The 14,772-nt window shown below is 37.9% G+C and overlaps 1 protein-coding gene across 4 annotated transcripts in view; it reads right to left on the reverse strand.

Moving 5' to 3' along the window:
- Positions 1–3,168: 3,168 nt before the first annotated feature.
- Positions 3,169–14,772, reverse strand: part of elavl2 (ELAV like neuron-specific RNA binding protein 2) — a 69,149-nt gene continuing 57,545 nt past the window's right edge. For all 4 annotated transcript variants that reach the window (XM_052020209.1, XM_052020208.1, XM_052020206.1 and 1 more), the window contains 2 exons: positions 6,492–6,530; positions 3,169–5,796 (listed from right to left, as the gene is read on the reverse strand). In XM_052020209.1, the coding sequence (XP_051876169.1) occupies positions 5,469–5,796; positions 6,492–6,530 (367 nt within the window). In that variant the 3' untranslated portion in view covers positions 3,169–5,468. The remainder of the gene's footprint in view (positions 5,797–6,491; positions 6,531–14,772) is intronic.

A 14,772-nucleotide genomic window follows, 5' to 3' on the forward strand; every position in this document is an offset into this window, starting at 1 on the left:
CTGAGTTCCTCCAGCATCGTGTTTTTCATAAGGTGGATGTCTATGGTTTTTAAAAAGATGAATCTAAAACATCACTGAAGTCCTTCATGTAAGATCTTCCTTCCACAAGATCAAAGCACATTTTACAACAATGGCAGCTTCAGTTCAGTTTGCAACTCCTCAAAAACGAAGTAATGCTTACATGAAGATCGACCATCTGATCTGGTGATACAACAGTTGACCGAGGCAATATCCACCTCCAACAATAGTGCAACCACTTCTTAACACATAATAAATGTTAAACATTGCAAACAAAATCTTTTTATTTTCCACCTCCTGGCACTGGGGTTTGAATCAAGGTAAAGGTTCACTATTGACCAGGAAGGTCAAGAATCCTGCCACTTCCTAAAGACTTCTACCATTTGCACAGCACAAATCGGGAAAGCGATGGAGTATTCTTCTCTCACCTGTATGACTGTAGCGTCAAAGTAGCTCAGCACCACCATGGATAAAGCACATCAAATCTAATCATCACCCAATCCTCCACCCTAATCATTCATGCCCTCCATCAGCAACACATTGTGGATGCAGCATTAATCTACAAATGCACTGCAGAAACTTACCAAGAAAACTTTGACAGCATATCCCAAATCAGTGACCTGCATCAGCTGGAAGGGAATGCTCCTACCCATACTCCCATCCAAGTCACATCATAGTTGTGCCTTCATACTAAAAATTTCCTGCTTCTCCCTAACCAAGAGCACATGCCCAGCAGATCCATTCCTCCCTCCTAACTACAAGCCAAACTACTTCATTGAAATTTATCTTGCCTCAAATAGAGTTCAAGCTTTGTTTAACCAGTACCACAAGTGTCATAAGTAGCCTTAGCTCCTATTGCCGAAAACTCTGCAAAAGCATGAGAACTTATGCAATTGGGGATTTAATAAATAGAATATCTTCATTGAACAGTTAATTTACTCAATTACCCAACAGAAAGGAGTCAAGATTTATTTTTATTCCAGATTCTGAATTTAAGTGTTCAGGTCACCAACTTTCAGAAATTGCCTTTATTTGAAGCAAACTAAAGCAGAGGTCAGAAGGACCCAGCATCCTCTTGGTCACAAATGGATCAACACCCAAGCCTCTGACATTTTAAAGGACAGCACCTTCCACTCAGTGTTTGTTAAAGCGGAGTTTGATTTTATATTCGACTCTACAGATCAGAGAACACAGCCACACCTACTTGGAAAAGAACACAACTATTGAGCTGTAAATGGTCTTTTAATAATACAATAGTTTTCACCAAGGTAAGTTTGAGAAAAAGAAGACATCAAGTTGACAGGATCTGGATAGTTCCTGGTAATACATTGTCAAATCATTTAAACAACTCTCACTGGACAAAGTTCTATAATTAGCCACAGCAGTTACACTAATACCAAAGTCTTGACTAAGTTGGCCATTTATGGAAAATTTACTGGAAATTTGTACTTACTTTTTGTGCATCAATTTCCTAGTCTAAAGGCTGTATAGTTTGGTTGGGTTGCATTTGAAAAGTGTTAAAGATATTCAGGGAACTTGAATATTTAACATGTTTAACGTGATTTATAGAAAGATGCTGGCCTAGAGGTTACTTCTTGAAACCAAGCTTTGATGTTTATTGGGTATGCTAACATGGTTTCCAATTAGGAAGACAATGAAGAAATGAAAACAAGGCTTTAATCAAGGATTAGGGCAGGTAATATTTGCTGCCGACATTTTTGATCTGAAAGTTAATCCAATATATACCATTTACATTTATTGAGGGCAGACTCCAGGAGGTAAATTGAATATCCAATTTCAATAAAAGTATCAAACTCAGTTTTTCGCCAAGATCCTGCGCTAAAGTGATCAGTTCAAAAGACACTGCATTTTATCCCATCAAGTGTTCCAAAGGTAGTTAATACAACAGTGTTCCAAGTCCTTAAGAACCTGTCAATACAGGACAGATGGCTGAATATTTGCAAACAACTTGAAAGTGCATGTGGGTGCAGTCAACATTGAACTGCCTTTGCCTCCTCAAATGCAATTCTACCACATACAAGCCATTGAAATAAACTATTCATTCTGATAGACAAGACAAAAAAAAATATTCACAGGCTTGATAAGGAAATCCCAGATTTTTGCAAAGTGATTTAAGGGGCTACTCTTTTTTCCCCCCCATTGATTGCCAGTGTTTCACTCTTAGAACATACTGATGAGAAGCAACACTCTCTATTGCTGTAGCACAAAGTAATAAAAGCACTGAAAATAACCATACACTAAGCAATGAGAAAGGTTGGGCCATTGAAAAGATGAGGAATCAGCAAAGGAGAATGGATGCGAGGCTTCCTGTAAAAATTTAAACAGATTTCTATTATGCAAATGCAAAACATTTTAAATTCCAATGGATTCTTGGTATTATTCCCCACTTGGTAATCAAGAACTCTGCCGCTTGTGTCCCAATTCCAACCAAATCCCTTTCACTCATCTCCCCAATGCTTGTTGAGCCATACTAGTTCACTGCTATGCAATGCTTAATTTTAAAATCCTCATCTCACTTTCAAGACCAACCAGAGCCTGGCACCTATCCATGTCTCTTAGCACTACTGAAACCTCTGATAATCAGTACTGGCCTTGATCCAAATTTAATAGCTTCTACAATTGGCAGCTGTAGTTTCAATTAAGATTGTAAGCTTGTAAAACCACACCTCCCCTCCATTCTTTTCATTTAAAATGCACCTTAAAACCTACCTCTTTTACAAAGTTTTCAGTCAAGTCCCAATATTTTATGGGGTTGACAAAACAGTTTGATAATTTTATGAAGTGCTTACAATTTCACTGTTAACAGGCACTACAGAAATACAAATGGTTATAATAAAACTAAAAACTTGTCAGCAATTCCAAAGCAAGCATGATGTGAGCTTAGTTCACACAGACATTCAAAGAAGAATTTCATGCAATTTCAGTGTACTGTTTTGATTTCTAATCACTTCAATAACTATGTAGACTAGTTTATGTGAGCAGTGTAGCAATTAAGCAGGGATCTTGTTCTCCAGAAAACTATCTGGTTCCTTAGTATTCGGTTCTTAACATCCTTTCCCCAATTCCTCATGGCAAGAAAAGCTGGGTTCAAAAACCCAATGGTCAGGTGTATTGAACCTTAAAACAAGCTTTATTTCCCTTCAACTTTTGTTTATTGATGTACTGAACATGAAAAGGTACAAATGATCCAAACACAATATAAGGAAAGAAACATGTACAGCCTCTTAAATACTCAAAAGAACATACATTCTATTCAACCGATGTAAATTTAGTCATACTTTACAACTTCAAATAAATACAGACTTACATTTTATTAAGTGCTATGATAAACATCGTAAAGTGAAGACCAATTTACATGCTTTCCCACTAAGGTTGCTGTACTTGACTAGACTATTAATTCATATTCGTGTTCACGACAGGCCTCGACATTTAACAATGTCTGTTTGAAAAGTTGCACTTGGGCTCACGACCCTTTTTCGTGCAAGGCCTAAAAGATTAGTTCTAGATGACAGCAGCGAGTGGGTTAGCATGAAAACATGGGTGTACACTTCTACGTGCTTCACAGTATATGTACTTCAACTAGGCTGAGAATTTATAACTACAGTATTCAAAAGCAATAGCAAAGATAAATGTACAACTATGTTATGCATAGCACATTGCTTGTTCTAAGGGGAAGAGCACATGAGCATTTCAGTTTACACAAAGCAGGACATTTAACTACAGTTATCAGTGCACCTGGTCGAGGACTGCAATTCCACAACCAATTTGTTCTTAGAAGAATAAGTTAAGCTAGATGCTTCTCTGAAAATAGAGTTTTTCAAATTTATTCCTGTTATGATAAAGAACTGCTATATCTCCCCATAGTGATTTAAGCATTAATTGCAAATTTACTTTAACATTTCAACAGGATATCTTCCTTTTTAGTATGAAAATGTAAGCATATTTGTTCAAACTGTGGCTTTACCCATTGTACCACAAATGCATATATAACAAAAGCAGTGTCACTATAGTTTTAAAGAGCTGCAACAAGACTATCTACAGACCAACAACAAACAAATCTGATGCACTGCAATTCTGGTCATTAGGACAACAAAACAAGTAAACTTCAAGTAATGTTAATGCAGTCTACAAGAAACAAAAAACATACAAAGCATTCAGGTTCTTTTAACAGCACTTGGCATGTAGTCAAAAAACAAAAAGCAGAAAAGGTCCATAACACAAGGACTTATTTACATTACACAATGCTCAGGTGCAGTCTATTATACTTTTGCATTTTCCAAATTTATTCCGATCACCTTGAAATTTGTATTTCAAAGCAACTCCAAATCATTTTTCCACCCAATTCCAGCACGGACAATACAGCAGGAGAGTGTACATCACTAAACACCTTGAGCTTTAACAGAAGGGAATACTTTCAGGAAGAACACATTTCCCCCAATTTTCAATAATTGATATTTGCATGCACTGTCTCAATGTTAAGCCTCTTTTTAATTCTTGAAATCACAATTAAATGTGAGCCTTTTTGCCACAAATAACCAGGATGATCCACTGATTATACAAACGAAACCCACAGTGCCCACTGGTTCTACATCTTGGTAATACAAAGGTCTTCAAGATAATCTCTACATCACAAGACTTTCCAATAAATGCCAGCCACTGGAAATTTCCTGGTTTTAATTTTTCAAAAGCTCACTAGATGTCGTATGAAGAGATTCTCAAAGTAACCAAGTCAAAATATTTGTTCCAGGTCCTGTAAAAAGTTTCTCCAAATTTCTTTTATAAAAATAGATGCTTTTTTTTAAACCCACTTCAGCAAAGAGGCTCTCTCTCTTTGGCAAGGTACTGTGTTATGAAAAAAAAAAGATTTTCCAAGAAACTTACAATAAGGTATAATTGCAGCCCACCCTTTCCCAATCCAAAATCTTATCAAAATAAAACTTTACTTAACATGTAAATAAAGAAAACAAAATGTAAACCAACATTTTGAAACTGATCACTTAAATGCAATGAATTTAAAGGCAAATCAAATACTTGACCAAAATATATTTTCTTTTAAAAAAGGAAAAAGAAACAAAGCCTCACAAATTCACTTTATGTTCTGTTTCAAGGCAGTTGTGTAAAAATCTAGGAGTCTTTCTTCCTTCAGCTGAAACAGTTTCTTTTTAAAAGGTCCACCTCCTTCAAAGGAGGTACTAGAATGTTTTGTGACAGGTAAAAAAAACCCGCACCTCTTGTCTTATTTTCAAAACATAAAAGCTATGAAAGAAGATTTAATGCAAAGTTACCAGCAATATAAAACCCTCTCATTCTTAGGATGCTAAATAGTCATTCTTCTCTCTTAACACTGACTTACAAAGTCTTTGCACTAGTATATAAAGTTTTGCTTTAACATGTCTTTTTGAATAGCTATATAACAGTTATGTTACATATTAGGCTTTGTGCGTTTTGTTGGTTTTGAAGGAGACCTGCAGTACTCTGTCCCCTAGACGGTATCCATTTAAACTGGCTATTGCCATGGCTGCTTCATCATAGTTGGTCATAGTCACAAATCCAAAGCCTTTACACTTGTTTGTGTTAAAGTCACGGATGACTTTCACATTGGTCACTGCACCAAATGGTCCAAACATTTGCCAAAGAATACTCTCATCTGCATCAGGTGCTAAATTGTAAACAAAGATACACCAGCCTGTTCCAGCATGCCCAGGGATATTGATGCCTGCCAAACTGGTCATTCCATCAATGGTCATTGGTGAAAACCTGCCAAAAATAAGAAGCTACAATAGATCCTCATCCATGACTATAAAGTACATATTACAACAAACTAATATGACCACTTTACATTCAGACTCAAACGTAATTTTGCATTTGCACTACTTAATGCAAAATATTAACATTTTGTGAACATCTATATGCAGCTGTGCAGAGACAAAATGACATGTTGTTAGTCTGCCAAAGTCTAATTTATTGCAATGAGACACAATACTAGTCAGTCTAGATTTTTAGAAAATTAAGGCAAATGGAAGATCATCAAGACAATTGCTCATCAAGCAAAGATTCCACCCCCCACCACAATCATAGTAATTGGAGACCAACCAATTAATCTAAAACTTAATTTGTTTGAAAGTTAATGTAAAGTGTGCATTGAACAGTGCTGGAACCATAATGAATAGATTTGCTCATTTGAGTACTTGTAAAATTGTGAATTAACAAACCATTTTAGGCAATAGTACTGAAAACATGATTCATACATTTAATTCAAATTAACTTGCAGCATCTACTCCCAAAATAAGAATGACCTCTCTAAAATTCAGCATTCTGCTTCTAGCTTTAATTTAACCTGATCAATCAAAACTAATGCCATCTCATCCCCCCCTCAAACACACCATCCTTTCAAGATTATTTCTACTTGTAAATAAAGGAAAAAAGCTAAAGATGAAAGCAGAGACAATTACCTCTTGACACCATAAGCCATATTTAGAAGATTGTCCAACCTGCAAAATAAAACATTATGCAATTCAGTATATAAAATACACAAAAAAAATCTACATTTCTTGCAGAAAGTAATATGTCTGAAAGTGCCCAATAATCAAGCCATAACAGTTCATTACTGAAGAGAGAACAGGCAACAGGGTCAGTCTTTGAAATAATTCAGCACACATCACCAAACTATGATCATCTTTGTAGGAAGAGAATAAAACAAACACACGAGGTATAATAAATCAGTGCTCCATGCTTGTTAGCAGGTTGACTCTACAATCCCAGCTTTGGCTTTAGGCAACAAGTGACAAGATATGCAATAGAGTGGTCACTCCACATATCTGTAAATGACAAATTCCATTTTAGTAAATGAAAATTACATTTACAGTTTATGTAATTTAATTTGTTCCATCTCAACAGAAATATTGTGTCACTAGTGCAGAGACTCGAGTCAGATATTACTCAGGCCAGTTTACAAAACAAATACCAAGAAGTGTTCAAAAATTGTAATCTGATAGCATCAAACTGGAAGATTTCTATCCTAATATGCTTTGCTCCCACTGGGAACTGCAAGGATTGTGCACAGAATTAAAATACAAAGTATCAGGGAAAAGATCAGATTGGTCAGGATTAATCTGGGAAATAGTTGGAGGCAACAGCTGAGGCAGGTACATTAATATTTAAAAGGCACTTGGACAGGTACATGGTTTAGAGGGATATGGGCACCTTGGTCAGCATGGACCAGCTAGGCCAAAGGTCCCATTTCCATGCAGTATGACTATAACCCAAGCTTTGTTTTCTTGAATCTGAACACAAGGACCCAAATTTTGTGGTCAGCTATAGTGTGCTCTGCTTACTTTTTAGAAAGCTTTGCACAAAAACAGCAATCTGCTGCATAGATTTCCCACACCTGTTTGATGTCAGTACCAGACACCAAAGAATTCACAACAACAGGGTTAGTGTTGGTGCTCTAACTCCATCTACAAGTTTGCAGATGATACCACCGTTGTAGGCCATATCTCAAACAGCAATGAGGCAGAGTACAGGAAGGAGATAGAGGGCTTAGTGGAATGGTGTCATGACAACAACCTTTCCCCTCAATGTCAACAAAACGAGCTGGTCATTGACTTCAGGAAAGGGGGCAGTGTACATGCACCTGTCTACATCAATGGTGCTGAGGTCGAGGGGGTTGAGAGCTTCAAGTTCCTGGGAGTGAACATCAACAGCCTGTCCTGGTCAAATCAGATGCCACGGTCAAGAAAGCTCACCAGCGCCTCTACTTCCTCAGGAGGCTAAAGAAATTTGGATTGTCCCTTTTGACCCTCACCAACTTTTATTGATGCACCATAGAAAGCATCCTATCTGGATATATCACAGCTTGGTATGGCAACTACTCTGCCCAGGACCCCAAGAACCTGCACAGAGTTGTGGACACAGCCCAGTGTATCACAGACACCAGCCTCCCCTCCTTGGACTCTGATTATGCTGGCTGCTACACCAAGACAACGAGAGGTAAAGACAAAGACCCTACCCACCCAGGACATTCTCTCTTCTCTCCTCTTCCATCAGGTAGAAGATACAGGAGCCTGAGGGCACATACTAACAGACTTAAGGACAGCTTCTACCCCACTGTGATAAGACTATTGAACAGTTCCCTTATACAATGAGATGGACTATGACTTCACGATCTACCTTGTTGTGACCTTGCACCTTATTGCACTGCACTCTGTAGCTGTGACACTTTGCTCTGTACTGTTGTTTTTACCTGTACTAACTCAATGTAACTGCAGTGTAATGAATTGACCTGTATGATTGGTATGCAAGTTTTTCCACTGTACCTTGGCACAAGTGACAATAATAAACCAATACCAAGTAACTGAGTAGTCCAAAAACCTGGATTACCAATCTGGAGATCAGAATTCAAATCTCAGGTGTGAAAATTTAAAATATTATAAATTTATGGTGGTGGTCATTAGTAATGACCAATAAAAATACAACTACATTACTTCAGAACCAAATTCTTCATTCCTTACCCAGTAACATTTACGACTCTAGACGACTAAAGTGCTCAACTTTGTATGGCCAAGGGAGCCACTCATATGTCACAACTGCACACCGAAACCAAGAAAACCATACTGACAATCAGACACCGAATTCAGTTGTAGTAAAATCGCTCCCAGCCCAGGCAACCTTGGAAATTTCTCCTCCCAGATATCTGGAGACTGGATTTCTCAATCAGGAGAGTTTATTAGCCTGATCAAATAAAACCTAACAGTGGTCCTCAGAATCATATAGAATACAAAAAAACCATGTTCCAGATCCTCCATCACAATACCATCATGGGATTTGGGGTCAACAACTCCTAGGTCTGCTTCCCACCCATACCCTGGTAGGATGGACTCTTAGAAGGAGTGAAGCAGTCCCAGGAGTCCTGACTGACCAATCCCATTTATGTGGGGAACAATTAAACAGCTAACAGAAAAGCAGCAGTTCCAAGAACATCCCCATCCTCAATGTTAGCTGGATCCATCACGTGAATGCAAAAGGCCATCGTCAGCCAGAGGTGTCAAGTGGATGATCAATTCTAGCTTTGAGATCCCTAACACTGCAGTAGCTAGTCTTCAGTGAATTTGATTCAGTCTACAAGTCTGAAAACCTGCACTCCAGTACTAGCCACACTTCCAGACAAGCTGTCCTTATATAATCACAAAACTGGCAAATCCCCAACATGGAAAATTGCCTAGGTGTGCCCTGTTTACAAAACCTGGTTATTTGCTACCCAGCCATCTTCAGCTGCACTATTATGACCTTCTTTCTATCACAAGGTCTGAAATAGGGATGTATGCTGATGATTGCATGTTGTCCAATTCCATTTGCAATTTCAGAAAATTTAGCCTACACTTGCATACAAGACTAGACAACATTCAAGCACATGCTGATGGATGGCAAGGAACATTCATACCTCTAAAATGTCAAGCAATGACAATGGTTAATAGCAGAGTATAATCAGTCAACATTACCAGAGTCCCCCACTGACATCTTGGGGATCATCACTGAGCAGAAACTTGACTTGACCAGCTAAGTGCAAGTCAGAGGCTGGATATCTTGCAGGAAATAACTTGCCACATAACATCTTAAAGCCTTTGCACCATCTGCAAGACCACAATCAGAAGCATGATGCAACACTTACCACTTGTGCATCTGATTGCAGATAATACCATCCAGGGTCTTGCAATCTCCATGACTGGTACTCCATCTACCACCCCAGAATATTCATTCCCTCTATCAGAGGCTGAAAGGCATAGTCTCTAAAATGCACTGCAGTTACTCATTTAGGCTACTCCAAAAGCTCAACCAAAACCTGCAACTTCTAAGGAAGTCAGACTTCAGGCATATGGATAGACCATCACTTGAACTTCCCTCTCAAACTGCAAATCACCCCAACTTGAAAATATCACCACTTCTTCATCACTAGGCTTACATCCTGGAATTTTTCCCTCCTCCACCCACCCCCCCAATATTATTGTGGGAGTACATTCATAAGAATTACAGCGACTCACTTTCACTTTAAGAGCAAATGCTAGCCTTTTTAAGCAATGGTCAAATTGCTCAATAATAAAAACCCTGAAGATAAACCAGCAAAGAATTCTTTGAAAACAAAGTGAAGATTGGGCATGCATACATAAGGTACATTTAGATGCTTTCATCAAAGTCAATTAATTGGACTCCACATAATATTAACTTGTACAGGGTCAACAAGTTCTCAATACTATTTGTGGCTTAGTGAGCCATTAAAAATTCAATGATATTTTCCAAGGGATTTTAATCACAAGAATAGTCCAGTAATTAAAACCTCAAGTTGATGACTTCAGAAAGTTTGCCATTTGAAAGGAATTCAACATACCTCAAGGAAAAGGGTATTAACAGAAACATTCAGCTCTCCAAGTTGTAACACATTTACAAAATCGCTGTTAGTTTCTTGGTAGTGTTTGCAAAAGCTGACATTTTTGCAACATTACCATAAAATTCAGTCCAAGGCTTGAAAATTGCCATATAGATAATTCAAGAGCTGCCATTGGACATAACATGCTGAAATTCCTGATCCAAATTTATGGATTGTGTTTAGAGCAGGAAAAACATTATCCATTGCTACCAATACAAAAAAAGTCTAAATGTTGAAAGACAAAAGCTTTCCTAGGTACATGACCTGGATGTGAGGCTCCAAGTTGAACTGCATCTGGCCCTCCAGATGTTGAATTCCATCAGTGCAGAATCCACATGGAGAACTTGATACCAGTTTAGAACCATTTCTTAAACAATGGGGAATGACAGGATTCTTGGAAAAGCTGGTATGCTGGTTACTACATTTTTGAACTAAATTATAGACAAGGAATTAAAGCTTTGATCTGTTAAATATAACAATTGCAGGTTACTTAATTCAGACATTTACCTGGTATTAGTTCTAGTAATTCATGCAATTTCCTGCAGAACAAGGGGTATAAGGTGAATGGTCATAATATTTTTCCACAGGGTAAGGAATTCTAAAATTAGAGGGCATAGGTTTAAGGTGAGAGGGGAAAATTTAAAAGGGGACCTGAGGGACAAGATTCACACCACCCCTCCCCCCACCCGAGGGTGGAACGAGCTGCCTGAAAGTGTTAGAGGCAGGTACAGTTTCAAAACAAGATATTTGGACAAGTTCATGGATAGAAAGGGCTTACAGGAATATGGGCCAAATGGGACTAGCTCAGGTAGGCAACTCCATTGCCATGGATGAGTTGGACTTAAGAGCCCATTTCTGCATTTTATGACTATGACATCACTGAACTGAGTTATTCCAAGAAGTGAGGCTCAGGTCTAAGCCATTATACATTAGAAGCTTGCATTTACACAATAACCTTCAACTTCAGTCTTTCAACTTTTAAAGTATAACCAAAAATGGGAAATGCAGTGGCTGCAGAAGACACTTATGGGATTGACTGGGCCAACGAGAATCAAAGCAAACAAAACAGGCAAGATTTCAGATGAAAACACATTCTCAAAGGATTGTTGCCTGGGACAAGACAAAGGAATGCTCAGTGATGTGTAGAAAAGCAATTATATGAAATTCAGAGTTGGGGCGTGGAGGATTTTGGCAAGTATGACATCCATTGCCTCCTTGGTGTAAATAAGGAAAGCTGGAGGTTGCAAGATGATTGAGGATTGGAGAAGAGGAGAAATTAAAAAAACCCTAGCTCATTTGGGAATCACTGATCAAGATCCACCTATCAGTTTCAAGTACAGGCCACCCTTGGGTTAAGAAAGCCCAACTTATGGACACCACCTACATATGAACAATTTCCCACAATTTTAAATTCAAAAGTCTGACGTGCACATATGTTCATTCCTACATACAGTAGAACGAGTTTGCTCTTCTCACATTCAGTAATTGTTCTTTATCAGTCTTGTTTTTGATGTCATTCATTGCAATACTGTGGAGCCATATTAGCTCATCCAGTAATTTTTGTACATTTTGACATGGAAAACTATTGACAGCCTGTACAAGGAAATTACAAAGTATAATCTCCAATTCAGATTACTCCCAGAGCCATGAACTAGGGAACAAAGGCTCAAAAGTTGAAAGATGGTGAAGGGCTGACTTTGCATTCAGGGAGACTGAAGCCAATTCAAGATGAATGGTTCCTGTGTTGCTGCAGGAAGTTTAGCTTAAAAAGGTACAGCGCTAGGCATCACGATTACACATTAAAGATACACTAGAGTAAGAAATAATACAGAAAGTGATAGGATTAAAGAAATGGCTAACTTGAGTCTAATATGGGCTTGGAGTGCTCATTGTAAATAAGGAGCATGGGGAAAATATTATAAGCAGTAGGTAGTTTGCTACATGGGATTGATTGGTAGCAAGAACAGAAACCTGGCTTGAAAAAAGGGAACCACATTTTTTGTTTACAAGATGTTTAGGAAACAATAGAAAAGAGGCAACACTACCAAATATTAAGGATCTAGAGAATCTTCCACTTAAAATTAGTGTTACTGTGTAAATATAGCCAATTACCAGTGGGGGGGGGGGTGGAATTTTTCCACAAGGTTGACACCGAGGAGAGAGGCACAAAAATAGTGGGGCTTCTCCAATTCCAACTGACTGGCATCGGAGGCATGAAGGACAGAGGGGAAGAATTCCCCAAATATTTGTGGATTAATGAGTTTCCAGGACAAAAATCAGCCGTAGATCTTGTAAAGGGAAATGGTGGTTCAAGGAACACGACTCAGCAATCATCGGTTTAAGAATTTCAGAAAGGGCCAAAGAAAATTGAATGGAAGTCTAATTTCAGTGAGCTGGGAAGGGCCAAGGTGGCATGGAGCCAACTGTAGAAAAACTTAAGGGGCAATCGTCCCAGTACTTTGTAGACAATCCCACAAGATAAAGGAAAGGATATCTAAATCTAGACTCCCAATAATGAGTTAAGCCAACTGAAAAAAGAGCACCCATTGTACGATAGACTCAACTAAATACAGAAAGTACAGATTTGACAAAGGTAAAGTGCACTTAAACAGTCTGATGAATTTTCTGAAGAACAGAACATTGTGGGGTTTGTGTATGAAGAGCTTTTGATGAAGTATCATTTTTTAAATGCATTAAATTTAATAGTAAGTTTATAAGGTCAATGAATATAAAGTTAAGGGATAGAAACAGTAGACCCAATAGTAATTTTCTCATATTCAAGGAAATTACACAAGGATATCATACAAACATTCTGTATTTGTACCACTAATCCAACCAGGAAATTGGGGATATAGTGAATAAGCAGATAATATGAAACTCAAGTGAAGTAAACAAAGTTAACAGATTGACAATTAGGCAAATAATATTTATCTGACTTTTCTTTAAAAAAATGCTGCAGCCTATCACCTTCTGAAGTGTACCGTTGAAATAGTGGGTGGAAACAGTTATTCGACAAAATGTGGATGTCATTGAATGCCAGCATTGGTTGTCCAGCCCTAGTTTCCCTTGAACTGAGGCAATTAAGGATCAACAGCAATGCCAAGTCCTATGGTAAATCTCCTTCCCTGAGTGAAGGAAATAAAGTTTAACAATCCAGTAGATTCTGTTCTTGCTATTATTAGGTTTGTTTAAAATTCCCCAGCTGCCACAAGGGAAAAAGTGGTTTCAAATATAATATTCTAAAAGGCATTAGATAAATATTTGAAGGAAAAAAAAACTCAAGATTAAGGAGAGACTAATGTCATAACACAATCCAAAAGCCAGCAATGGGCAGAATCAATGTGTGTATATATATTTTTTTTTAAAAAGGTAGTTGCTCAAGGTAAATGTGTGTTCCATTTTCTCAATGGGACTCGAAGGTAAACTGGACAAAGCACAACCATGAAGGTTCTACTCCATTTGCTTTTGAAGGGATGCTAATATTATGCAGTACCATAAATCTTTGGAAACAGAAGTACAGCTATATGGCTGAAAGCCCTACAAAATGGCAATTGTCCCATTCTGAGAATCAATTCTCGACTACTGAATGAAGACTTATGGATTTCATGTTCGGCTAGAAAATTTAAAGCAGGTAAATATTTGAAAGACATCCAAGGTAGTTTCATACACTTAAATTTCAAGTTAAGGATTGACACATCCTCAAAACAAGCAAAAGAAAAATCTACTGCCCATTTACCAGACTAGGTGCAATTAATCCCAGATCACCAAATCCCAATCATCCAGACTTTGACAATTCTACATGCAAGCTTCAGGAATACATATCTAGGCCAAGGATAAAATCAGTATTGGAAGAATCCATTCTTTGCATAGATAAAGCATGGGTATGGAGGGAATGGAGGGATGGATTTTCCTTTCAGATGCAATTGGTTTTGTACTTTGTTTTCTCTGCAGTTCTATAAATGTTTGATACTTGTTCTTCACTGAGCTGCTAATTCACTGTGGCATATTTTCAGTTTAAATATCTGAAGTCTCCATGACCAATTCCCTCCAATCTAGCAAAATAGCTTACAATTCATATATAAATAGAAACAGTTCAAATTGGAAACCTGTCCCAAGCATCCACTAGGTAAACCCTCATTCTTCAATTAGATTCTCAAACTGGCACTAAAAACATGCCATTTCTGTACTGTTGATCCTCCCCCTACAAACCACTTTCCATGACAGGACTGTCTACCTACACAAATCTTTCCTCCAATCTCTAAAACCTAGACCCACTACAACAAAACAAGATCAGATTGATAGTCACAGGCCAA

This window comes from Pristis pectinata, chromosome 7 (assembly GCF_009764475.1).
Source record: "Pristis pectinata isolate sPriPec2 chromosome 7, sPriPec2.1.pri, whole genome shotgun sequence".
Classification (NCBI taxonomy): Eukaryota; Metazoa; Chordata; class Chondrichthyes; order Rhinopristiformes; family Pristidae; genus Pristis; species Pristis pectinata.